A 27,829-nucleotide genomic window follows, 5' to 3' on the forward strand; every position below is an offset into this window, starting at 1 on the left:
ACCAGCTCCTGGACCATCCACCCTCCACAAGAGCATGGAGCCACAGAAGGGTTTCCTACAGGCTACAGAGGAATTACTCTAAAAGAACAGCATAGGACAGATAATATCCTGTGGAAGAGAAAAGACTGAGGGCTCTCTGCAATATGGCTTTTGCATATTGCAATAGTGGGTGGGGGTTTTTTGGTTTTTTTTTGTTTGTTTGTTTTTGGGGGTTTTTTGGGTTTTGTTTTGTTTTGTTTTGTTTTTTTTTGCATATTGCAATACGACAAAATTGTTTGCCATAGCAAAAAGGCTATGCCCTTTTTCCACCCCTGGGCAGGAAAGCCACAACTGGCTGGCTGCATTCAGACCTCTCCACCCTGACCAGGATTTATTACAGAATACTTAAGCCCCAAAATACAAAAGCTCTCTGCAAGCAGGCAGGCACAGCTATAAATGTAAAGAGGCTTCTGCAGCTATAAATCAGTACCGCTCAATCAAAATCAATATAAAGCCACAGTTGCCTAATGCAGACCCAGCAGACGTATAGGCGTGCGGGTCAATATTGGGGTTCAACAGATAGCTGTCCACTGACAGCTGTTGGAAGCTGTCCTGGTTCTATTTGTAGAATTGTAGAACCATTTAGGCTGGAAAAGGTCTTTAAGATCATTTACTCCATTTGGCAAATTCCCTTAGAAGAAACTTCAGATTCACGAGCGCACAGTCTAACATAACTTTCTTCCCTGTCTGTAATTGCTGGGGCTGGGCCAGCAGATGTTGTACAACTAACCGGAGGGGAACTGGCCTAATCATTTGAGGATAGGAAAGGGAAGCAGCCTACCAGATAATGTTTGTAGAAGAGTCTGGAAACCATTGGCACAGGCTAATTGCTTACTGCAGAGTAAAGTTTCCACTCTCCATTGGCTCATTTGATGTATATTTCCTAGTCATGTCCAAAACCCTGCCCGTAGGACAATCGTTGTTAGCACAAACTGCTTAGTCAAGCCCTGCTCAGGTTCCTAGGAAATATTCTGGAGAATGAGGAATCAAGGAGAAACAGATAACATAGTCATCCTCCTCACTGTGCTCTGCTAGAAACAAACATCTGTCTGGCATCTGGCTCACCATTTACTCCCACCTTCAACCTAAACACAGAAGCTAGGCATTTTCATTACTTCTGGTCGCCTCAGTGAGCAAATCTGGACAAAAAACATCAGATAAGGGACGCTGAACATCCCACATAGAGCTGGAAGGAACCAAGTGAGGGGAAGAGAGAGGGAGAGACTCCTACATATAAAAAGCCATGACGAAGCAGCAGCCTATAGAAACATCCCGTTTCTAACGGAGCACAGGCTAGGCTCCTTTCCGCCATCTGATTGCCATCTTGATTTCGTCCCTTTCTCAGGAAGATGCTTGAAGTACTGAGACTTCTGTAGGACACAGCATCAACCCTGGAAAATTCCTTTAGAATCTCTACTTGTCTTTTCCCTCTCAGACACAACCCAAATCATTGCCTGCATTCACACTTAGCACATGGCCCTGTCCCTCCTGCTCCCAGGCACACGTGGGGCTCAGCAGGGCAAAGCTGCTCCTCCTTGCAGGCAGGAACAACAACACAGCTCAGGACACCAGATCTTCATCTACCTCCAAGATTCTCTTGCTCAGATGCAGTACACACACGACCCACATAGCCAGGGCATACAGTACGCAGGCTGTTTGCTCCCACGTGTACCTCAAGTCACAAAACCATGGATGAAGACCCAGGTTCTGCAGCTGGAATACTTTGTCCCAAACCACATTTGCCTGGAATGCCACTTCAAATCACCCTGTTCAAACAGTAGCCTGACAAAGCATCCTAAGAAATGATATTACACCCTCTTCTGGTTTCTTGACAAGTGCTGGTAAATATATCATTCCCACCTTTTCCATCTCCTAATTTACTCCTTTTATCAGCAATAGTGACTAAAAGGTTCTAATTAGATAGCACTAATCAGGTAGAATGGCATGTGATTGACAGCTGAGAAGTCACTATCTGTTCTCTGAAAAACAGATTGACTATTTTCCTCATAGAAGCGGGAGATTTATCAATAGACAAAACTATGAAAAACCCCAAAAGGTAAGGTGTAATTACACATCAGGACTATACATTTTATTTTGACATAAATCTAAAAAGGATTTGTGGGTGGTAAAAGCTTTTTTAGAGGGGTGAACAAGTGATACTACTCAAAGGAAAAACACCACCATCACAAAAATAGAATTAGGAAAACTGTCTATGCATAAACTGGTGTTAGATAGATTTGTGGGGGGTTTATGCTTTGTTTGCTTGCTTTGGGGGTTTTGGGGTTTTTTTTTTGGTGTGGTTGGTTGGTTGAAGGACATCTTTCTGTACATTTTTTGGTGACACAGACAAAAAAAACCCTGCCAAGTGGAACTTAACTTGTAATATTTTACACAAGACAGCAGATAGGAACAGGCCATTCATTCCAACATACAAATTTTCCTCTATTTTCTTATTTCTACTCTTAATGAGTTTGGGGGCTTAAAAAATCTGAAGTTATTTTAAGCTGCAATATGGAAATAATATCTTGTGGCAACATTTGTCCATCTGATAATCTCAAAGTTTAACAAAAGCGCCCATTTGTCCTACATTACTATTTAATTTTTCTTGCCCGACTACATTGAGATACCTTGTATTTAGAGATCTAATAGAGAAATCTTGTGACTTTTGGTATTTTGTACATCAATGGAAAACAACATCTAAGTATACCCATAAAATTTCATTTCCACTGAAATTTATGGTCTGTATAAAAGAAAGGAGCTGGCAGTTAAAAATCAACATTTGTCTGTTTATCTGGTATCAGTATTCAGTCTTCCTAGAAAGTAGTATTTTTCCTTCTGCTAAAAGCAGGCCCGCACAACATTCCTCTCTGATGAGCACCAAATGTTTGAAATGCATCTCAGGTCTTCCAAAAAAGCAAGCACAAAAAAAACACAAAAAAGCATTACGATGTTTGAAATCTTGAAATAAAAACTTCCTAGATATTAGACATTTTCCCCCAGAGTCAACATAGCTATTAAAAAAACCAAGAACTTGAAATCTTATTAACAACTTCAAATACAGGCTTGGAATTTTCTAGACCTGAACCATCCATCAAACCATACATCAAAGACATCACTCTGAAGTATATTTTGATTTGTGGCACTTCAAAATTGTGCAGACACATCAGGTTTTCCATAAGAGTTGTAAGAGCAGTGGGACAAACAATCAAATACCCTCCCAATGTCCTGCCTTCTCAGCATCATGCATCCTGGTGTGATGCTGCACTGACAGGTCTCATTGTCGTTATTATATGCTACCGCAAAAATATATGCATACAAGGAAATAATTGTAAAATATTTAGGGTTTTTTTGTTTGCTTGTTTTTGTTTTTTTTTCATCTGGATATATATATGGATGCCTTCAGTCTTCCTAGATGGCTTGACAGGGTAAGCAAATTATGAGCTTGAGAATGTACTGATTGGACAGGAAAAGTAAAGAAAAATTTGTGAGAGGATGCCTTTTTAAGGGTGCGTTAAACTAAAAGAAGGCAGAGAAGGAACAAAATAACAAGGCAAATCTTGCAGGTAAATGGCATAAATGCAAGAAAGAAGAGGATGCCTGTAGAGGCAGTTTTGCAAGGAAGTCAGCAGAAGAAAATTCACTGTAAATCTAATCTAAACTATTTCTGAGCATAGTAGTAGCAAAAAGCAAGTAAACAATTTGATTTTGGAGATATTTTATGTTTCAGTCCTCTGAAGAAGTCAACTCACCCGAGTATGCCCAGTAAGGATCCCCCGAAGCCTTTCGCCTCCGTATCTGCACAGAACTACCATGTCTGTTTTCATGCAGAGCACCAACATAACCTTCAGTCAGAGCTGGAAAGAGAAAAAGCATAAATCATTAAGAAAGTGCTATTTACTCCCTAGAGTTTACACTGTTGAGATTAAATCTTTGCAAAAGAGACTACAAAGTTGGCATTGCTTAGAAAACATTTAACAGGCATGTTCCTCACCCGTGAAAACCCACCATCCCAAGATGATTCACAGAAGCCAGGACTCACTGATGGCGTTATTCTGATCTGGCACATGCCTGCATAACTCCAGTAACTTCCATAAAGAAATTCCAATATAGACAAGTATGAACCAAGTCATCTGACCAAGCTTCCTCTGTCCAGACCCAAAAGACAGCTTCCTTTGCTAGTGGTTACCAAGCTCCTAATTGTAATTCAACACCAAAATTATCAAGATCCTTAGAAGAATACAGATGCAAGTGTGTGTAATATGCCAGTACAGTGTTACCCTGGTTATCATAACTGTACCTGTTTTAAAACTCATCTGAAAATCCCACGTAGAACTGATTCACTCAGGACTGAATTAACCTCCTCCATGCAGAGCCCCCGGACCTGAGTCCACAGCACACTGGGTAGCAGTCCCAATACAAGCAAGCCTTGAGTAACATCACTTCATGCAATTCACTGAAGCAAGACAGACATGTAGCCCTGCCTTCTAGCCTGAGGAAGGTTGCATATGTCAGACAAAATAGCCAGCTGCAATACCAATGCCTTGCAACATGAAACCGAGAAGCCAGTAATGAAAAAATCTTTGTAAGACTTCACAAGCTAGAACAAATTAAATTCATCAACCAAAACAGATAAGAACACATCCTACATTGCATCCCAGGATTTTCTTTTATACATCAAACCATATATTATTTTCTCTTGTAAAGGAATGCTTAACTTCCATAAGGTCATTTCAGTTTTTTACATGCAAAATTCTTATTGTTTCTATGCATCTGACTGAACCAAACTGGACGTATGTAAATTCACAAATGTCAAGAGAAAGTCTATGATAGATCCAATTATTTTTTCTCAGAGCACCTCAACCAAAAACTTTTCTGCTATAGTAAACACGCACAAACAAACCAAAAAAAACCCGACCTTACATCCACAAACAAAGAACAAATACGCAACAACTGGCTTTATGGCAATTTAAGTCCAACTGATTCCAAACCACTTGTTTGATTGGTAATAAACAAGCTGAATAATGCAAATTAAAACTTCAGAAAACAATGTAAAGTACTGCTACCCATATGCAGTCACCAAGCACCATATTCCTTTCTGTTTCCAGGTCAACCACATCTGGGCTGAAGCTAAGCTTGTAACAGGACTTTACTGAACATCAAGCACCATTAAGTCAGCATTTGGCTTGCTTTCCCTTTAGAAAAGCTTCTGGGTGACACCTCTTCAGTATCAGAGTAGCAAAGAGCATGCTGTGTCTGAGGACTATCCATGTACGCTATACGGCTCTATAGATAACCTTCACTCCACAACATGGATCATGGATTTCTGCAGATTCTGGAATCCTGAAGTGGTAGAAAGTCATTCAGTCTCAGGAAAGCTATTACAGGTTTGCTGCTGCCAAATTTTCTCTTGTGCAAGCAAAGGTACTAATTGTGCAATTTATTGTGAGCCTCTGATTTGAATGAGTTTTCCAGATTTCCTGGCAACTTCCTAAATGCTAATTCACTTCAGGCTGCAAACTAGAAACACTGGAACATGTCATGCTACCAGGATTTGTAGGCAACACAATATCATCACATTCCTCTTCTGGTTTACCTTAAGATGTCTATCTGGCTGGGGGGCAACAGACGCTCATTTCAGCAGGAACGAACAGGTAAGGGATGTGGAGACCCACACCCTCTCAGGGAGGCAGGGGAAGCAAAACAAAAATCCAAAAACCTGAGCAAAGATCAGAGACCATGAAAGTCCCAAGGAAGAGAACATCGGAATAAACTAAGTGGATGACTGTAAATGCTATCAGTAAAAAAGGTCCAATTATTCACTTTCATATCACATGTGCTGAGAAATACACCTACAGACTCTCCTTATTACAAAATAAAAGACAACAGCAGCTTTCTTCCAAGCATCCTTTACATAGAGGAGGCAAATAGATGTGAGGCTTCTGTCACCCAGAAAAATTGATTCCTGCAGGCAGATGAAAGATTTCACCCTGCCCCCTACAAGGAATAAGGTACTCCTGCAGGTACCTGCCCAGTGAGCCCTTCTCTGGCTTACTCACCATCAGACGAAAGAAACTACATCTAAATAATCTATATTTGTTCAAAGTAAAAAGGCTCTGAGTCAATGCAAACCATCTGAAGTTCTAAACCCCTTTGTACTCCCGTAGCTTGAACCATCAAAAAGCCACATGGCAACCACGATGTGGCTATGAATCATACCATTGATTTTCAGTATCCTCTGTGCAGAAAATTAAATTATGCAAATCCAAGCCTTCATGCCTAACCTTAATATAAAATAGAACATTTGCTTCAGTCAGCATCTTATTTATGCAATTAAAACCCTGACATTCTTGTAAAAATATGCAGGTTTAGTTTTCTGCATAGACACTTAATAGATCTGTACATTTATCTATACTTATAAATGGTGAAGAGCCATTCTGTACACAAATTTATTCCCACTAAAAAGGATGTTACAAACCAAGAGGGCAGCTGAAGTATATGTCAATAGAACTGTGGGAAGGAGCTTGCTGGTTATACCACCAAACATCTTCTGTAGGACTGAAAAAGAAACAAATTGGAACAGCCTGTTCTAAGTAAAATCCTGCATCATTTTTAGGCAGCCCAGCATTAATGTCAATCATCCCTTTACAAACGTGCAATAATTCAGTAGTCATTAGCAATGCAGAAAAGATATATGTTAACTGGATAGCTGCAAAAACTCTGGGAAGAGGATGACAGGTCAAGATCTCCGGCAAGCCTGTGAACTAGAAAGGTAATGGTGTGTCTCTTATCAGAAATCAGGACACCACCTTCTTCCCTAAGCCAGCTCCATTGCCTCGTCTGTTCACTGTATGACCACGCATGTCTGGATGGGGCCACACAAACACTCCAAGAACACACTGTGGGAACAAATAGCTGTTTTTGGCAATATATCTTATACTGGTAAGGTCATCAGGAAACCACAGACTCAATCTCATGGTGCTTTTGTTCCGTTATATCAACTGGGGTCACTGGACTTTCTCACACTGAAGAAGTACAAAGTACAGAACAGTGGCTTTTCAGGTAGAAGTTCGGAAGAGCCAAAGCATTCAAGACAAGTTATTTTAAAAAAGAAACTGCTTCATAAATCAAAACCATCTCGTATTTCAGGCAGAATTGTTACTTTTTCCAGACTTTGAGGGTGGGGGTGGAGGTGCACCTTCCAACCAAAACAACTTGATACTACCAATGAAAATTTAACAGCCATCTCAGTGCTCCTGAATCTACTTTTTTCACTGAAAATAAATACAGCTGAAATACTTTGTTCAGCTCCAGCCATTAGAGTACATTTATTCTATTTTGTGAAATGCTCAGTTCCACAGTTTCAAAAGCTACACATGCAAATAAAAGACTAACTCAATTGGTATCTTCTGGTGGTTCTAACATCCAAACAAGTTTAGAGGAAAATATTTAAGAACGTTAAGTTACATTAGCACCAATCGCTACAGGTTTCCACAAGACTTTTTCAGCTGGGACACAGTTAACAGCTCAAGAACTGAGAGCAGCCAAGTGGTTTCCTGCTCCACTCCTGCAAAACTGGATGCTGATGAAGAGCCAGCAATTAGATGTGCTGGCCCAGCACAGAGGAGACACAGGGAAGCTCCACTCTTCTGGGAACCCTTGAAAAGCTGGGGAAGTGGAGATCAGGCCAATAGGAGGGGCAGGAACAAGGCTCAAAATGCAGCAGCCAACATAGAGGGGTGGGCTGGAATATGGGCACATACATGCATCAGGAGGCAGAGGGAAAGAAAAGGGACAGCAGAAGCCCTTGCCATGTGAGGTTTCATTTGATACATCATGCCAGTGCTAATGGAAGAGGAGTAATGAATACTATAATATATGGTCTGAGACTTGCAGATACACGATTAGAAGAGAAGGGGACCAATCTTACACTCAGATACACAAGCGTGAAATTAAATCCTGAGCAACTCCTCTGGCTGCTGGTGCAGTATTGGCACCTATGAAGCGTAACACCTGCAGTCAGTGGAGTTGTGCTGTGCCTATCAGAACTACTTCTGCAAGGAATAGAGGATCCTTCAGAGCTAACATGGAGAAATCTCTTACACACAATTTCATATAATTCTAATCGGTACTGAACGCTACATGATTTTAGATGATGTGCTAAATGAATCAACCCATGCTGCATATCTGCAGGCAGCAAAAGCAATGCAATGCTGGAACATGCCTTAGCATTCTGATCAGCTTTCCATTCACTCCGTCTCAATGTATTAACTTTCCAATAAAAATTATTTGATAAGTGCCCTCAGAGGTACGATAACGTAATTCCTGCCTGAATACCTTACTGGTATTCATAGTTCACATGAAAACACAAAATTTTATCCCCAATCTACCTTAAATATAAAGCTATTATACTATTCAGAGAGATTATACCCTTGGCATTAGTGTTTAAAAGGTATCAAGCCATCAGCTATGTAAGGAAAATCCTTTAAGGTCGATACTTTATGTCTGAATGGTGAAATCATTAGTTATGATGGTAGATTAACTAGATTGTGTGCCAAACATGGATTCTTCTAAGCCTTCTTTGAAGACAAGGATTGCACTCAAATCTGTTTTCAGCTGTTCCGATTAAAATGGTACAAAGTCAAAGGTAAACAGATTGCCCAGCTCATAATCATTCCGTGACTTGCCACTGGATTACACTAGGAGCTGAATCAGTTTTACTCCTAGTCCCTAACATGGCCATGCTTTTTAACTGATGTAGTCTAACTTGCTGCTACCACTGGAAAGCAAGTGGAGCCAAGAGACATGGCTATTGGAACCTGGAGCAGTGTCACACTATGAAAACACTTAAGGCACGGAATTTAAAAATAAATTCTTGCTAGTGTGTAGCAAAACCGCACCAAATCAGAAGGAATGCTAGCAATTAGTTCTGTACCAAATCAATGCCTGTAATTTTTCCTTGAAGACTGCACAACCAACACTGCATTTTACAAGGTGGAGGGGGCACAGAAACAGTACCTGAAGGACTTTTGTATCATCTCTTAAATGAAGTTTAAGAGATCATTGAGCCAAGACACTGAGCCATCTGCAAGCCTAAAGCTTCAAGCAAGCCTAGCTGAAGAAAAGCAGCATCTTTATCTAGGTGCACTTACTGTATTTTTAATCAAACTGTGCTAAAGAGAAGCAGGTAAGCTGAAGACACCACAATGCTATACACTGTAACACACACTCTGCTGAAAACAGTTCAGTCCTCTGGGCAATTTCTTAGAATAAATGTCAAAGGAGCTAAAAGGGAAGGGGGGGTGGGGGGGGGGGGGAGGGAAGGAGAGACAGGAATGGACAGGACATGGGACGGATAGGAAATAAATGTATACTATTAAACAATTGAAATAGCTTTGTACAATTAAAATAAATAATGGTTAAATTCATCTCTCTATGCTCTTTCACAGGCAACTTCCTAAACAAAACTAGGCTATTTGCCTTAAATATTTTACCACCTTTTGACAGCAAATAAATCTAGAAATATTTCAGACACAGCTAATCCATTTTGATAGTGCATTACTTTAAACAGACTCTTCAACTATATTTTGCAGAGTATTTTATATCTTGCCAAAGAAGGATGAAATTTAGAACAACATATGGTGGTCAGACAGTATCAACAAATTATATTCTGATTGAGACTTCTTCCTTTGATTATACTGCAGAGATTTCTTCTGATTACCAGATAAAAGAAAAAATCTATTCTCTTATGAATGCACATGCAATTTTCGCAGTTTTCCATTAATGAAATATGGGAGTTACAAATCAAAAGTTTCTTGCAACTAAGTGAAATAACAGACACCGAGATGCTACATCTGCCAGGACATGTATATCCCTTTCCCAGATGACAGTCACTCAGGCAACCCCTTAATTCCTGCGTGAGCACAATCCACAGGTCTATCTCTAAAAATGACATGAGGAATTTTCACACCATTCATTCTCCGTTTTTCACGTGTCTGATAGATGACGTCGTAACAGCGCAAATCCCAAGAAGAAGAATATAAATGCAGAGCACAGCAGGCCTTTACAGGAACTAACCAGCAGACTGCAATTTGAAGATGAAAAATAGTCCAGGGAACACGCTGTCAAACTGTGGGGATTAAATTAACTAGCAGAATTAAAAGCCCTTATCCCAAACATGAATACACCAGTCACTAGGTGCATTAACCCTTGGTAACCTGTTGAGTTCAAAGCCAGCAAGTAAAGTGTAATGCAATTTTATATTACTCCAATGTATCAATGCCAGTCCCAAGGCATTACACCTGATGTCAACAAGCAACAGAAAACAGATTTGCAGTGCAGTCTTTTCCTTGCATTACAAGGGACGGAGCTTAAGCGTGACAGGGAAATCGCCTGCTTCAGAGCAAGCCTTATGGCAAACTAGAACAAGGACACCAAAGTGTACCGCAATGGCCGGTGCTATCAGCCACTCTCTAGCAGAGCAGATGCCCACCCAAGGAAAAGCAAACCAGTCTCCTCAGTCATGAGTTCCCACAGATCCTTCTCTCAGGCTGCCTGGCTTTATAAGCAAGATGAGCAAAAGCTCATTAGCAAGACAGTAATGCAACTTCAAGTTGCATTAATGATGCCCCATTAAGGGGACCCAGAAAAAGAAGCTTGGGAGGCCAGGAAGAGACAGATGCTGCTGGATGATTAGAAAAGGCTTGATTTTGCATTTTCATGGCTTACAGTCTGCTGGCATCAGCTGTGCAAGATATGATATAGCTGGTAAATTTGGACCACTGATGTCAACTGGCATCACCTGCAGCACTTCTGCTAGGAATAAGCAAAGTCAGCCAGATAACCAACAATGCCAACAATTTCCATCTCAATATAAACCCACACAAATTAAACCAAATGCAACATCACCCCTTCCCACCCCTTCCAGGAGGGTGGTGCCCTGCAGTAAATTTTCTGCCAGAGAGCTTGGGGAATACCCTTAGAATAAGGGTTCTCAGACTGCACTACGTGAGCTCAAATCTACCCATGTGTGAGCAACAAGTCATGAACAAAAACCCCAGTCTGTAATCTTTTCCCTGAGAAAATGCAGAAATGCTTAGCAGAAAAAAATAGCTCAGACAACGGCACTCCTCCAGGACGGAAGGTCTGCTGTTTGTGTCACAGTGCAAACAGTATGCAATGGTGATAGGTGCGGAAACGATGTTTGAGGACCCCCGCTTCAGAAACATCCATCCCCCATCACTGAGAACTGCAAATGCATCAAAACCAGCTGTGTGTGATCCAAACCCAGAGAAAATCCTTCATCCCACCAAACTGTTCCCTGACACCTCCCTGCATGCAGAAATAAACTCCATTTAACTTTAAGACAAAGTTTCCTTTGTACCAGAATGGTATTCTGGTCATCTAAGTCGAAATACCTTAGAGAAGACTAATGCACATTACATCTTAAAAAATGGACTCCTTTTAAGCACTTCTGATTTGGGTAGCAAGACAGAAAAATAATTGGGAGCATGTGAAAACTCTGTAACCTTGAAAACTCTTAGTCTGTGCATCCTTTACAGTCCTTCAGACCTCTGTTAACCATCATTATCTGCATTTCTTAAAAGGAGGAATCCTCATCCTTGTTCATCGCCTCTCCATGCTGTATTTCAGAAGGGTCATGTCACCTCTGAATTTTATTCATAACAATGCACGATGCAAAAGCAGAAATAAAACTTCATAGCAGAGGTTCATACGCAAGGCTGACCTCCACAAGAAAGCTGATGGTCTCTCAGCCAATGCTGACTGAATCACAGCAGATATTAGGGAGAAAACAGATAAAGTCAGTTCTCTGATATCTAGAGTAACCTTGCCAGACTGAACCAAGGCAACGAAACCAAGGTTTCACAGCAAAATGACTGCTTACACAGCCAGCTCCAGTGCCTTTGCACCATTTCCCCAAGAGCAAGCCTGAAGTCAAGCTTGGAACAAGCTGGAATGCAGAGGCAGCACAGCGTATTTGTGTGGAAGAGACCTGAATCCATCAGCACTGGCACACCCAGAAGGGGCTAGATTGGTCTCGTCATTCATGGCATGGTTTATCCAGGAAATGTATAAGCCACACATGTATACGAGTGACTTGTTTGTACGATGAATTAACAATAGCAAAAGGGCTTTATTTCACTTCATGCCTTATTGCAAGTACCTAAACCTTAAGGCTGGATCCACCTGTCTTACTCTCACCCTCACAGAAGAGGTGCTGCAGCATGCACAGTGTTAGAAGAGCCGCCTCTGAAGAGCAGATAAATGTGATATTTATGGAGTATTTTGTACCTTCACTTCCTTGTTTAATATAGAATCATACCATTTTCATTTCACTAAATCCAGTAATACTCACAAAACCACACTAACTCACACAAAATCACCAGTTTCACCTCTCTCCTCTGGAAATAATTTGCTTGTATCCACTGACGGTATTTGTCATAGTACAGCCTTATTTTTTAGAACAGATTCCCCTAAGTCACATAAGAAGTATCTTGGTAAAAGATAAATAAAAAGTGTACTAGAGTCATCCAAATAACCATGGCAAGGACCTTGTGATGCAGACCTGCTCTCTCCCTGACTTCCGTCCACCCAGGCTGCCATCTTGCTTCCCTGTAGGTAGCCTACAGTTTCATTTACTCATGTCATCATCCCATTAAAGCCACCTCTGCCTTATATCAAAAAAAGCATGCACGTACCTTCAACCCGAGGTCTTCTCTGCTAAACTTATGCAGCGACCCCAGAGACTCTGTTCTTGTGTACATGACAGATCTCTCCTGGGGAGGAGAGGTCCGCACTGACACCGCACCGAGTCCTCACTCCAGGGCATCCCTTCAAACTCACCTGCCTCTAACACTGAAGGAACAGCAAACCCAGTATTCATTCAGCAGAAAATGCAGGGCACAGTGCTAATTTCATTCACATGGAGAATAGCGAGGCACTTTATGAAGCCAACAGAGCTGTTCCCACTGCATGGCATGAGATCAAACTTGCACCATTATAAAGTCTTTAGAGACAGGGGCTCTGTCAGCTAATAAAAATCCCTCATTCTTTATACAAAATGATTTTTTTAACCCATGTCCTTTGGCCCATTTAACAATTTATTGACTGTGGGAAATAAAGTGAGGCCACATCAATCTCTTCCTGGTTATTTGGTTCAGGCTCTCAAATTAATGCAGAAGGTGGAAAGCTCAATAAAGAACTATTTAAGAAAAGAAAGGAGAAATGCTCTAGTCCCACTGTGAGATATCTTCCTCTCAGTTTGCCATCAGGTCTCACCATCTATAGCTACACAATCTCCTGGAGAAAAGATGGAAAGGCATAAACCAGCACGCTCCCCCAGACTGAACAGAAATAACATGAGATTTGTATCACTCTGCACTGAAAGAGATCAGTAGCACTCAGGTAGCCAGATTTAGTGCCTCCAGCATGTGACAGTAATTCCAGCCAGATCCACAAAAATTATTTTAGGATCAAACTTAAAAGCTGAGTAGAAGCAAGCAAACAAGCATTCATTTTTATTTGTGTAAAAATGTATTTAATTTGGCTTATGATCTACAAAACATGTTTTTTCTTCTTTTTTTATGCTGACAGCTTGTATTACATACAGATTTTGTAGCACAGGGTTTCATCCACATTTATTTCCCAAAATATAAAATCTAAAGTGGAAACTGAGATAGAAATTTTTTTGTGCTGACTGAACAAGTTGTTAGTCAGGGAGATACGCCCCCAAAACATGACCTACCATTTTGAGAACTCTCTCCTTTCCTTCCAAATAGGTTGCATTGTTCAAAGGGAAAAGACACTATAAATACTACAGAGCTAATCTGTTAAATGAATCAAACTTCCATCTTTGCTTTGCAGTTCACAATTAGGTTTTCACCCAGGCAAATTTTTTTTCTTGAAGTTTCCCAGCAGGAGGGTCTGGTGGTGTTGAGGGTCCAAAAATAATACTTGGTTCCTGGGTCATTTGTCTGTGGAGAATGCAATAACTATCTCTACACAAAACCTCATACTACTGAGAGCAAGAGCACAAAGGCCTTTGGCAGCAAGAGCAAGAAAGCAGTAGTTGAGCTCAGATGAAATAAATAGATAAAAATTGCCAGCAATGGCGCACGCTGTAATCATACAGTAATGGTATGCAGCACGGTCTGAAAAGGCACAGGGTCACTGTTCTTTCCTATATAACCAATTTAACCATCTGGATAACAAAGCTAATGCCACTCTCAGTAAATGTAAATGATGCTAAAGCAAGAGGAGGAGAACCAAGCAAGAATGACTCAAAAATATTCAGCTGTCTGGCAAACTCACTAAAATGGGCTCATGTAAGTGAGACATCCCACTGAAGATAGATGTAAGGCTATGCAGTTAGGGAGAAATAATAATCAGTGCAGGAATGAAGTGAGAGACTGCTGTTTAGAAAGCAGTAATGCAGAAAGACTTGAGCATTAGGGTGGATAATGAATTAGATTAAAGTTCATGCTGCAATACCACTGCAGAAAAAGCCAATTGCTATCCTGGGGCACATGCACAGAGATACTGGAGGCAATAACTCAGTTTTAGAAAGTCTTTGGCAAGACTGTCACTGTAGTGCCACATGCTGTCTGAGACCCATTACTCAAAAAAAAAAGAAAAAAAATATCATTTTTAACCAAAAATGTAAGACCTGGGCCGGGGAGGGAGAGACAACGAGGGATGACACACGATACACAGAATGAATCAAAGCATCTTTAACACGAGCCTTGTGCCCCACTCTGTGCTGGCCCAGCCAGCCCAGCCACAGGCTGCTCAGCCCTGCCTGGCATTGCCTTGGTGTGCTCATGCTCATATCCTCTCAACTCTCAGATGTCCCACTCCACACTGTACCTCCTTGTTTCATACATCAATTTTCATAACAAGCCTCATAAAGAGTTAGATTTTAGAGCACTCAGAAGTGTTGATCTTCAGGCAAGAAGTGCTCTCACAGCACAAGAGTAGACAAGGAGATGAAGAGCTCGGTAAGAAACAAAGGGATGCTTTCACCTTGTGGTGGGCACAGTGGGAGCTCAAATGCACACCATCTATTAAGCAGGGGGCAGGTCTGAGAGAAGATGCTCTGTGCACACAAGTAGTGGGAACAACACATACTTTGCTTGAGTGCCACTACAGATCAGCTCTGGCTAAGAACAGAGACCATAGCATGAGAAGCATACAGCCTTCCCAACCACTTTGAACGGGTCCACATTGCCAGGCCAACAAAAGAGAAGTCAGCTCTTGGCAGGGGTAGGAGAAAGCTGGAAAGCTGCACACTCAGTGCTCAAGCTTTCACGTCCCCCAGAGCAACTCTTCTTGGGAAGGCTCAGGCAAAGGAGCTCACTCCCTTCCTATTCCAGTCTCAACCACCCTGCAACGCTCCCCAGTTCCCAGTGTTACTAAGCCTACAGTTATTACAAGCACTTAAATTGCTAAAAAACACAACAAAAGCACCGTGCCACGGAAGAGTGATCTAGTGTACAGCCTGCAGCCTGACAAATGTAATTGTTTTCTTAAGGATTGTAAGAACCCTCATAAAGACTTCAGCCCACCTGCAGAAAGCCAGGTTGTCGACTGCTGCAGGTTTCTCACTTTCCAAGCAGATCGGCTTGGCTATTTAATTACAATACAGCTTTGTACTTAGCCCCCACTTGACTCAGAAAGCCCCAGAATGGTCCTCAATACCCACAGAAAGTTTAATTACTCAAGAAAATAACTCCCCCCAGGCAAATTAATTCCAAATTGTGTGCATGTGTACCACAGTTGCTATTTCCATATTTTATGCTTCTTTTATGCTTTCACCGTGAACCGCAACAATATTCCACCTCCTATATAGCTGGCATCAGTGTTAAAAAAAAAACCCCAGATTTATCCTTTCATGTAATGCTTAAAAGATTTCTTCATGGAAATATCCTATATTCTAATTCATCCACAAAAAAGAGATATTGCCATCACAACAGGTATTCTCTCTCACTCTAAACAATCTAAAAATTTGTTATATTAAGGAAACTACTTTTTAAACAACAAATGCATTAAACACTGACAGCATATCAGTGCTTGTTCTGTGACAGAATTTATCCTATCCATGACAGGGATCTGCAAATCTGCATCTTACAACTATAAAAACCTTCTGTCAATACTGCACCAACTATCAAAAATTAGTTTTCCTCAAACAAGTTGTTCATTATTAAATATGCTTTTATTGTTATTCTTTATGTTCTCCATATACACCACACCACAGTCTTTACTAGAGAAATCAAAAGTAAGACTATCCGTAAGGAACCCCCATGTTGTTGTCTGTGTTTTTTAACCCCCAATCCATATATTGTAAACAAGCAGCTCAAAGCAATCAGTTCCAGTCAGGCTTTTCAGCTTTGGATTTAAATCCTTTCATGACTTCTTCAAAAAACATGCATCAAAATTTCAGGGATGGGGGGAGGAGGACTCTTGACATTGCAATTTTCTTTGATGAACAAAGTGATGTATTACAAGGAGGCATCTATATACTCAAGCTACTTGCCAACTGACAACCAAATCAGTTTTGAACACAGGATTTTAAAAAGCTACAAAAAATGTTAACAATGATTTGTAAAACATCTACTGTATGTGATTAGATTTAAGGCTGCAGGAAAATAAAGACTGATGCAGAGCGTATTTGGCAACTGATATTATCCATCTTAACACGGCATATACAAAGACCGTCTTTGCTCACATGGAGTATATTCATCTCTTTACTGCACTGCTTTGCAAGGAACTACAAGATACAAACATGAGATAAGAAGTTAGTTTAAGGAGATCTGCTGAAATAGCAAGAAGCTGCAAGAAGCTTAGCTTCCAGCAGAGCTGGCTCTTAGCTATTATCCTATTAAGATGGATACTAGGACTTGCCAGGATTTTGGAAGTCCTAAACACAACCACCCAACACCCACAAAAATCCCAGCAAACAATCCTCCTTTTCACCCACAAAACCCACAAAAAGCACAGAGAAGGGGCGCTGAGGCTTCAAAACTGAGCAGCAGCAATGGGCCAATCAGCCTCAGCTGGAGTCAGGATGTGTGGAACAAGACTGAGCCACAGGGAATGTGGAGGTTGGTGCAATAGAGAAAAAGGTTCCAGACCTTAAGAGACAGGCTTGAAAACCAGTCTTCCTAACAGCTTTCTAAATAGACACAAGAGCAGCGAAGATCATTCAAACCGCTCAGGGACAAAATCCTGCAGGGAAAATGTAGCTGGGTGTATGCAGAAGGAGGACTATTTCTTAAGAGATGCTATGCAGAAAGAACCCAAAACGCTCAGACACAGCAAGGCTACGCTGAGAAAGGTCTGGCTTGAAGAACGCATTCAGGTGGCAGGTCCAGTGGGTGAGCAGAAAGGAACTGCTCACAGCAGTCAAAAAAAGAAAATTTTTTGGGACAAGAACACAACAGCATCTTCTGGCCCTAAGCAGCCGGAGCAGAAGGGTGGGCAACATGAAGCCAAAACTGCCACAGCAGGCTGGAGGCAGGGCAAAGAAGCGAGAATCCAACTGCAAGACAGATCAAATATTAACAGAAACATCACAGACTGGTGTTCTACTTAGGGCCAGGAACTGCCAAAGTTATTGCTGAGTACCCTTCATGAATTTATGATGGCACCGATTACTTTCTTATTGGTAAACCAGTCATGTAAGCCTAATACTATAATAACAAACAAACGAAAGACACAGCAGGAGACTGCTTGTGCAATTTTTAGCTATTCCACTGCAGCAGAGCAGCATTAACTGCAAATGAACCAAGCCCTAATTAATCTGAAAATGCTTTATTTAAAAATTTAATTGTAAGTGTAAATTTATTAGAGCCCATTAAGCAACATGTAATCGATAACTGTTCTTTATTTTCTGTATGGGTAAGGAAAGGAAAAAAGGTGCTTCTCAGGTCACAGTAAGGAATATGTCAAGTCAGGAGGAAAGGATCATTGAAAGAGCTGCAAGTTCTTAATTGCCACTGAGGTCTAACACAGCTGAGAGATGCAGCACATGCCGCATTCATGCCCCTTAGAATTCGATACGTGGGAAGGTGTTACATATACACTGTGTCATTCAAAGGTAAGGGCCTTCTGTTGGTGTAACTTCATTTGTACTACATAAAAGTCAAACAACAGTCAAATTGAGACTAACATAACTGTTCCTATTCCACACTTAAAGGTTACGATTACGAAAAGAAGGAAAAACAGGGCAGATTTTTTTTTTTTAATTTATGTTTGGATAAATTTTAAATTAAAGAGGGTTTTTTTTAAAAAAAAATATTTTAGAAATACACAGCGGTGCCAAAATATTATAGTAAAAGCTTGGCACAATTGGAATTTGACTTCTTTAAAATATATCTACTTTAATTTGCTTTTTAAAAAAATGACTATGCCCTAGTAAAAATCTGCAATTTCCAGCCAGCTGCATTAATATTTCACCTTGGTAAATTATTCTTTTTAAAAAGTTTCTAATAAAGAAGTACTTGCTGCATGTCTTTTAGTAAGATTACATTTCTATTTATGATGTTATAATACATTGTATTAAAAACAAAAGAAAGATTACTGCAGGAGGAATAGAAATGTCTCCCTTCATTTTAGATTTAATTTAAAGTGGAAGAAAAGGATTTTTCTTTTAAATTAATATTTCCCTTGCAGTGTTATGAATCCCAGCTTCAGCTATTAAATGAGAAGCAGGAAAAGAAACTTTTCCATTTTTATGCAAACTTAAAGAAAATGCAAAACTAAACTTCATTAAGTCTCAGGGATACCAGAAAGCTAAAACTTCCATCTTTGCATGGTCTCAGGGCAAAGGTCTTAAGTCAAGATGCACGTTCCTCCTGCTGAAGTAGAGGATAACAGTTACAGCCTGTTGCTCTGTATTATTACAGCCATCCTTATGCCAGGTGAAGTGCAGAGCAAAGGAACAGAACTCATCCTCAAATGAGTCAAGCCAGTCAAGGAGAAGCACAATACCTGCAGTGCCTGTGCATCCTACTTCTACCTGCAAGGCAGGCACGTCCTCCCTGCAGTGCCAACAGAGATAAACCTCCTATATGTGTTAGATATTTACATTTTCCAACTCTGGTGGATGAGAGCAATGGGAACACATTGGAGCTTACAGCTAGATAAAAATATAGTCCTGTAGAATGTTAGAAACCATAGTATTTTGCAAAGGTGGTCAGCAACAGAAGAACTGAGGTGCAGAGAAGATAAATCATTATTCAGTATCATCTGATGGCTATCAGCCAAATCAGGGTTAAAATGCAGAATCAGACCTGAACACCAGTGGAATATTCCATCCAGGCAGTTGAACTGATTTGTCCTTCAAAAGTTAAACACAGGGTGATGACAGAAATTCAAACACTGCACTAGTTCACAAAGTGCATCCAGGAATTAAACCACAGAAGAAACTGGCAGATGTACATGAAACAAAGGGGGTTTGGGTGGCAGAGGAATATCCTTATGCTGCATGTGCTCGTGTGACACTTGCCTAAAAGCAGGAGAAGCATTTCTATGTATATTTGCCATATTGTAAAAAATGATGCCTTTTTTTTCTTCTGTAAGGTCCCCCTATAATTTGCAGGAACTCTCTAGCTGAGACTCAAGATAAAGCTCTGTTACTCATTCAAAGGGAAAAGTACACACTAAAATAATCACCAGTAGCCTAAAATGGGACTAAGGGGCAGAATTACTGTCTCGGAGGAGAAACCAAGCCAGCCCCCCAAAACCCTTCCGAACAACTAAGAACTCCCAGAATAAAATGAGCAAGTGTAGCCGGGAATTATTTAGTCACAGCAATATATTCTGGATAAAAATCAATGCCCATGATACACATCATACCATGGAAATGACCTTTAAATAGCCACAGTCTTGGACAGCAGGCCACAACCACACTTAATATGGGGCTGGGAGGGTGGGGGAAGTACAGAACAAAAAAGGATGTTTTTCAGATAGGTCTTTACTGGTCCTTGACAGTCAACAAATTTATAACAGATGTGCCTCATTCTGAGTGTGGAGAAATGAGTGCTGGTAACTGTTATTGTCAGGACAAATCAATTGGAGCCATATGTCTGCAGCAGCTGACAGCATCATGAAAATCTCAAGCAACACACAGACATTAGGATGTTGCTGAAAATAAGAGCCTTCCCACTGTGTAAAGGGCCTTTGGGAGATGCCTCTCTCTCTGAGATAGGTTTGTGGGAATTAGCTTATATCTTTTGATTCTTTCAAACGCTTGATTGTATGCGAGACTTTGCCCTCTCTTACCAATTCCCCAGACAGTAGGTTATAATTAACAGAAGGCAAAATGAGATAAATTAATCATAGGCCATATTTCATTGGGATTCTTATTTTATCTAGATTAAATAGGAAACTGTCATGACAGTGAATGGGGAAGTTCCCTAACCTTCACCACCCCACGCTCCCCAACCAAATGTCAGCCATTATTCCCAGTGATAGAGCCCAAGAGGAATGCACAACTCTCAGCAAAATCATAAATGATAATAAAAAGTAATAAAATGCTAAGATCCCATTCTAATAAACTTAAGTTATGCTTTTAGAGCATTTCTTCCTACAGTGCATCTCCTAGATTTTTCAGGAAACTAGTTAGTGATTATCAAACAGCTGTACTGTAAAATAGGAGTAGACATAGCAGAACAGAGCCATGGCCCTTTTTTTCTGCCCAGAATACTAGACCAAAGCAGTGCAACATGCATTACAAGAAAAGGAACTAACTAACACTGTCAAGTCAGCAGGGTCTCATGTAGGTTAAAATGTAATGTAAGATCACTGCCATAATTATCCACACCAAGCAATTTTTTAGTTTATCGACTATGCCGCAGTTCCTGGATTTATGTCTTGGGGCTTAAATTGCAAAATATTATTGCAACGTGGCAGATACTATAATCCAGATATCGGTAGCTATGCAGGAACGTTTGGTATTTCTCTGGTACAGCCAAATTTCTCAAAACCACTGCCTTCCTTATACCAACATCAATGAGCAAATCTGCCAGAATGCACACATGTGTATTCATCTGTAAAACACATACAGAAAGCAAGACAACCATGACTTCCAAGAACGAACTAATTTTCAAAAGAACTGTAGCAAGCTCAAAGACCTCCAATACTCCTGATTTATATACCACGATGAGTAGCAGCTTGCAAATTACAAGATCCCCATGTTCTCAGTTTCCACATGCCCTTTCCCCGTCTCTTCTCTATACCACAACTCTCCAATGCTTTTCCCGTTTCAGCAACCATTTCCAGCTCAGCCCAGGTCCCACCCAGCTGACAGCCCTTACCATGAGATGGCTGCATTACAACATATGATAATGAACCGTGTTGATTAGCATTTGTTGGGTGTCTCAGCAGGGAAACCAAGCACAGCTTCCAGCCCTTTGTGGCAACAGGACCTTCAGCATTGCCTTTGCTGAACACAGGGTCAGGCAGCACAAGCAGAAAGCCTCTCCTGTGTGCTATTCCTGAACGACCAAGTAACATATTTCAGCAGAAAAGCAAAGTAAGTGCATTGCAAACTACCCTATCCTGCAAGGATACACTTCAGATCCTTCCTAAAATTTCAAAAGGAGGGTGAGAAGACAGGTTGACCAGCCTCTTGATCTGAGATTAGGCTGCAAATAAATGCAAGCCAGAGGCAGTGAGACAGCGAAGCTTAGAGGACTTGAGCTAATCACCTGGGTTAACGGTTGGACTCGATGATCTCAAAGGTCTTTTCCAACCTCAATGATTCTATGGTTCGAATACAAAACCTACTGTTAGTCACCGTTTTCCCTCATGGAGGAAGAGTACCTCATTTTCCTCGTGAGTAACAATGCAGGTAAGGGCGAGCAAGGAGACTGTTCATTTCACCTCAAACCTGCAAAACACAGCAAATACCCAAGAGCCTCCGGGGGACAAAAGCACCAAAGTCAAAATGCTGTAACATCAGTGGATCAGCTTGAAAGCAACAATAAAGATTTTTTAGAACAAAAATCAGCATTTTGTTCTTGACTGTTCTCTGCAAGTTAAAAGGCAGTGTTCACACATCCCCATGGAAAGCTTTCTGCAGCTCTAGGACGAGGCTTGGTTCAAATGCCGAATGTTTTCTCAGCCTTCCAGATCCCTATCAGGGCAACTGCAACAAAACATACTGCAGTTTTTCGCCCTATCATTAAAGAAGCAATGGGGTCAGAATACTGACTGCTGCATGCTGTAAAACAGTCCTGAAACCTGAGGCATCTACAACACGTATCTGCTTCAAATGTCAGCCTGATAATACAGGAATAACAGAGCAGAATTCTCTGGTCTGTGCTTTGCAGGAGGTCAGACCATAATTTAAATAATCCCTCCAGCCTTAACTTTAAGTTATTTTGTACACAGGCGGGCACGTGGAGATATATCATGTCTTAATCTTGCCAAGAAAAAAAAAGCAGAAGGAATAACCAGAACTGACTCAAGACATTTCATGAAGAATGAATCCACACAAATAAACATTTGGCACAGGGAAAAGACCACATTCATATGAAGAAACTCCACCATACATCTGCTACAACCAAGCTTTCCTTTGCTTGGAGGTGGAAGTTTCCATCCCTTGTGCTGGGGCTTGGGCTATTGACAAAGTTATTTTTGCTCTGTGTTCTTTTGTTGACATATGGCTTCAATGCTTTACGGCTGTATTAATCCTATTTTGTCTTTCAGATAATAAGGATATTGTTGTTACTAAGTACTATGCTAATTGTTTTTGTCTAGTATTAAAAATACGCTGCACTGCCTTATTCTAATTAACTTGAGATTATTATTGAAATAATGGGTTTATTATTTTACCACCGGCATTTTACTGCCTTGGAGTCTTAGTTGTACTCAAGCTATTATGACTTTGTAGCAATTGACTAACTACAATTATTCCATTATCCAGCTTCTAACATTTAATTGGGTGACTGCAGAAAATACTTTCCCATTACAAGATCTTTGCTTTCTGATTTATTAGAATTAACCTTCAACATACAGAATCTAGATTCAGTTCATTTTTCCCTCTTCTCAAGAAAAATCCCATGAGGATCACCATAAGCTTCGTTTGGTTTAATTAGGAGGGGGAAAATTTAAAATATATTATGAGATTTATATTGATGCCCTCCAGCATACATTCTTCATTTCACACTTTATGTAAGATTTCAATAACCAATACACTTGCCTCCTCCCTGAATGAGAACACACTGCAGGGCAGCACTGTTAAATGTCATTAGCATTAGCTATTTTTTATATTGATTTTTGTTGCTCTTTCTCCTCTGTCCATTTGATGTGTTACAGAGTTCAGATTTAAGTTTTAATTTAAATACTTGGAAGCCTTAATACCTTTCCAGGCTGCATTCTCCTCTGAGTTCCAGCTACAGAAATCCACCTGGTTTCACAATGCTGTGTAGGTACCAGCAGCAGCAAAGTTTGGCTCTGCAGTAATTTGCTGCTAGTTTTACTGATCATAAGGATAGATATTCTGAGAGGCTCCAACCAAGACCATTCAATGTGCTCTTACTCCCAGTGGAAAATCTTTTAAGCGACCAGCTGCCTTTTAAATAAAAGAATAAGTGATTGGCATGCTATGAGACAACTCAATAACTGATTGCCAACAGGAGCACGGCAGGCTCTGACTGTTGGCTGTAGCAGTGGTGCAACAAACAATGTGTGCAGAAGGTGCCCAAAGAACAGCACAAATTGGCAAAGGAGATCAGAACATCAAAACATTTGTGCACTGGCTAGTCCGAGGACATTTCTCATCCCCTGATGTGTGAATAGCTAGTTCAGAATCTGGGCACAATGCGTGCTTTTGCATACAGTCTGGTGCAATGCAGGGGGTGGTGGGAGGTGGGGTGGTAGTGATATGATTTGAAAATAATCAGTAAGCAAACAAATAAACCAACCAGAAAGACTGAAGGCTAAAGAGTGCTACACTTTGAACTCCTACACCCTCATTTCCTGCTTTTATTGGCATTAACTTAGGTCATTAGCATTTTATCAATATATTATGTGTATATAATGTTACTGAGATTAATGGACGTAGGCAACGCCATCCTAAAGGCAATCAGAGTTCTGTAATAAGTTATACAGATGCTCTTCCAACAAGCTGCTCAGTGGTAAGGATGCATGGATTTTTAAACACCTCGAAGTTTAATATGTTCGAATTAGAAGTGTGACTATACTGCAGAAGTAACTTTAAAGGGACAGATAGCTTAACCCAGATCTGTATGCTGCTCCTGACAACTGAAGTTTTGAAACCCAAGTAGTTCAGACTTCAGCATATGCTCTAAGTCAATATGTATTGAACTCCAAGCCTCTGCTGCAGCTGATTAAGGACAAAGAAAGGACATGATACAATGCTACAGGAATCAAGACTGCTCTTTTTTGTGTTGCTGAAGAAAGAACATTGCTCATTTTTATTAAGTCTTAAACTTTCTGTTATCTGGCTACCTAATACCAGGTATGTTTACTGCCCTCGTTCCTGGTTTCAAGCTTGAAGTGCACAGCCCTAATTGTCATTCTGCTCATCTACTCTTGTTAGAGCCTGCTCTCATTTAGTACATATTCAATTACACAAATTTTATTAGAAGCCCAGGCAAAAACCCACCGCCTGCCTTATCCTCCTCCTCCCCACCCTCCATCCCCTTGGTGTAGGTACACTCCTATGAATTTACAATATCTAGGGGACACCCTGCAGCTTAATATGTTGACATCGAAGCAGTTAACTATTAAAAGCTCCACAGTAGCACTTAGGATTTATATTACAGAAATGAGACATAAGCTCGTGTCTCCTGGGTAGCTTCCAACCACCACTACAAAGGAAGGGAACATCTCTAGTCATGGTGATACAGCATAAAAGGAATCTCATGTCACACTGTAACAGGCATCAGAATGATGTATTAGCTCTTTCTGAAGAAAGTCTTACAGACTTTTCTCCTTTGACCACAGTACACATTCATGGAGAAATTTTAATTCAAAACCCTAGGTGAGGAGACTCACCATGCTACCAGAAATACTTCACATATTCTTTTGTGACTGCCTTAACAGTGGGAACACTCTCCTCATTCCCAAAATATTTGGTGACAGAAATGCTGAACAGACTCTGAAACCTCACGGAGAGCTGTTAATCAAAGCTTCCTAAAAAACAGACCACAAATATATAGCTCATTTTATCCAGAACTGCCTGCAAACCCCACCTGTACTCCTCCTTGTAACAGATACAGGCCTACAGGTTGCTAGTGAAGAAACATGCTGACCCCATTTTCTTTGCAATACTTGACAGTTATGCAACTCCGCACAATCATTTCCAAAACTATCTCATCACTGTCCAACTTGTCTACAACTCTGCCAGCTAGCTTATACCTTTCATCCACTGCTATGTCCCATTATATTAGCAGGGAATAAGAGGAAAGAACTAGCTTTCAGGTTAAAATTGTTGCTTGGAAAACAGGATACTTTTCCCCTTCTTCAACAGCCTAGCCCCATTCTGATTCACAAGCTTCATTCCCTAAAATTAATCATGTTGGGTAACAAAGATTCCCACCCTGACTCAGACAACTTGGAAGAGGTAAGTCTTCCCCCTCAATGTTTTTAAAGGCTGAGTTTTAAAATAGCAGTTCTGTTTTTTTTAACCTTATGATTATCTTATAGGTTCAAGAACAGTTTAATCAGGGAATTGACTGATTGTACCAAGTAAGTAACCTAAATCCCATCTCTGGCACTCTCACTGTCCTGAGAAGTTTTTCTCTGGAAAGCATTGTGAAAATCAAAAGCTTCTGGGAAGTATTTCCTATAACTAAAGCAATCATGTCAAAACACTATCCAATACAACACCAATTTAAGAAGATCTACACAAGGCTCTGAAGCAGCCAATACTTAATCAGCACTCACTAATTTCACCATTACATTAACTTCCTAATAATGGATAGGTACTTTTTCTCCCCTTCCACAGTTTCTCAAAGAATGAAACTCCACTGCCTCTCAGCATTCAGTAGTGCATCTGACATCCAAGTGGTGAAAAGAAGGTCACCAGCATCAAAAACCACAGCACAAACAGCTAGATTATTTTTTCTGCCTTGTCCATCATAATTCCTAGATTTCTTACTGTGAAATAACAAGGAATAAGCAGAAGCAATCAGTCGATGACAGTGCAAATCTATCTCCCCTGTGATCATAATGACATAGTATCTAAATCTGTTCATCACAGCATAGGTGCATTAAAAATATGCACAGATGTGTCTTTCATACCACCACTAGCAAGATACTCCCCCTGTATTTGCTACATTATGAGATGATACCAATTTGCATTTATATTTTGATTACATGTGACTGAATTCTATAATGTTCAGCAATTTGCAATGGATGAAATCTGACACCATCAAAATAAGTGGAAGCTTTGCCATTGACTTCAACAAGGATGTGATTTCATCCTAAGTGCTCTGATAAGCAGAGCTCTAAAGAAATAGAGGACCATTGCTTTTCCTGAACTGCACAATTTTGAATCAGAATAAACCCAGTGAATCTACAGATTTACACCTATAAGAGTAGAAGTCCCCAAACCATTGTTATACTTCAGTTAAAGTTTATCTCGTGACAGTTGAACGGTATTTCACTGCTGTGCGTTCTTTTTATGTAAAATGTCATAGATGAAACTGCAGCTGGCGGTGGCTTTCATACCTCTGGTCCCTCTGCCTCTGCATCTCCCAGACTTTGCAGTCTTCTTTTCAAAGATCTTGGAGGATTTCCCATTCAATGCCAATCGAGGAAACAGGGGAGGGTGACATCAAAGCAGAGTTTTTCATTAACTAAATCTTGAGTTCCTAAGGCCACTGATGTATTACAGCCAAGGGCAACACTGCTGTCCTGGTACCTGCTTGCAAAATTCCAGGTTAACTGTAACTCATTTTCAGAACACGTTCAAAGTATACCACCTTGATACAGTATCAGCCACTCACCACCATGTAGGTCCAATATGGTTTTCACTAGCTGCACAGATCTTTCGGGAACCTGAGCCCAAGGTCAGACAGAATAAAAGCACTCTTGGAGCACTTCTGTTTAACTAAGAAAAAATATTAAGATGGATATGCAGCATCTGATGTATCTTACGCTTCAGTACAAGAGAAGGTTGACAGACTTTTTCAGGAACATGTTCTTCAGTGATATGCTGGGAGCCCACTTTATATCAGTTTACCTATCCAAGACATGGGATCTGTTTCTAGCTTCCAAGAGTAGCAACCTTTTCAAATTCCCCTCTGCCAACCCCCACATAAACAGATGTATACATTTTTATATAGACATACCTATATATAGATGACATTCCCTCATCTTCCTTTACTGCACTTTTCAACAGTGCCTTTGGCAAAGGATAAAGACTTGAAGGCTTTTAAGTTCTGTCTTGTTTTGCTTTTTTAACCAGACCCTCCAGAAGAGCACCACCCTAATGGCCCCAGGCAGTTAGATCCATTCAAGCTTAATGCCTTGCAATTACGGGTCTCATGACTGAATTCAGTTGTCAGGGGAAAAGCCAAAAATGTCTGCTCCTCTCCAACAGCCCAACACATGACTTCTGAAATCCAATATATATGCCAGTTTCTGAGACCTGAATCAATAATTGCCATCAACCATTCACCACCATGTTGCAGGGAGCTGCTCACCTTTAACGCCCAAGTCTTCTGTCGCCATGAGACTGCTGCTAATTCGGAAGTCAGCCAGGCTCAGCCACAGGACTAACGCCTCCTGTGCTGAGTCC

General features: G+C 40.6%; 1 protein-coding gene across 1 annotated transcript in view; it reads right to left on the reverse strand.

Moving 5' to 3' along the window:
• PTPRG (protein tyrosine phosphatase receptor type G) overlaps positions 1–27,829 on the reverse strand; it is a 408,497-nt gene that overhangs the window by 314,219 nt on the left and 66,449 nt on the right. Inside the window, exon 2 of the mRNA XM_056334994.1 lies at positions 3,789–3,893. Within this exon, the coding sequence (XP_056190969.1) occupies positions 3,789–3,893 (105 nt within the window). The remainder of the gene's footprint in view (positions 1–3,788; positions 3,894–27,829) is intronic.

The sequence above is a fragment of the Falco biarmicus genome, chromosome 4 (assembly GCF_023638135.1).
Source record: "Falco biarmicus isolate bFalBia1 chromosome 4, bFalBia1.pri, whole genome shotgun sequence".
Classification (NCBI taxonomy): domain Eukaryota; kingdom Metazoa; phylum Chordata; class Aves; order Falconiformes; family Falconidae; genus Falco; species Falco biarmicus.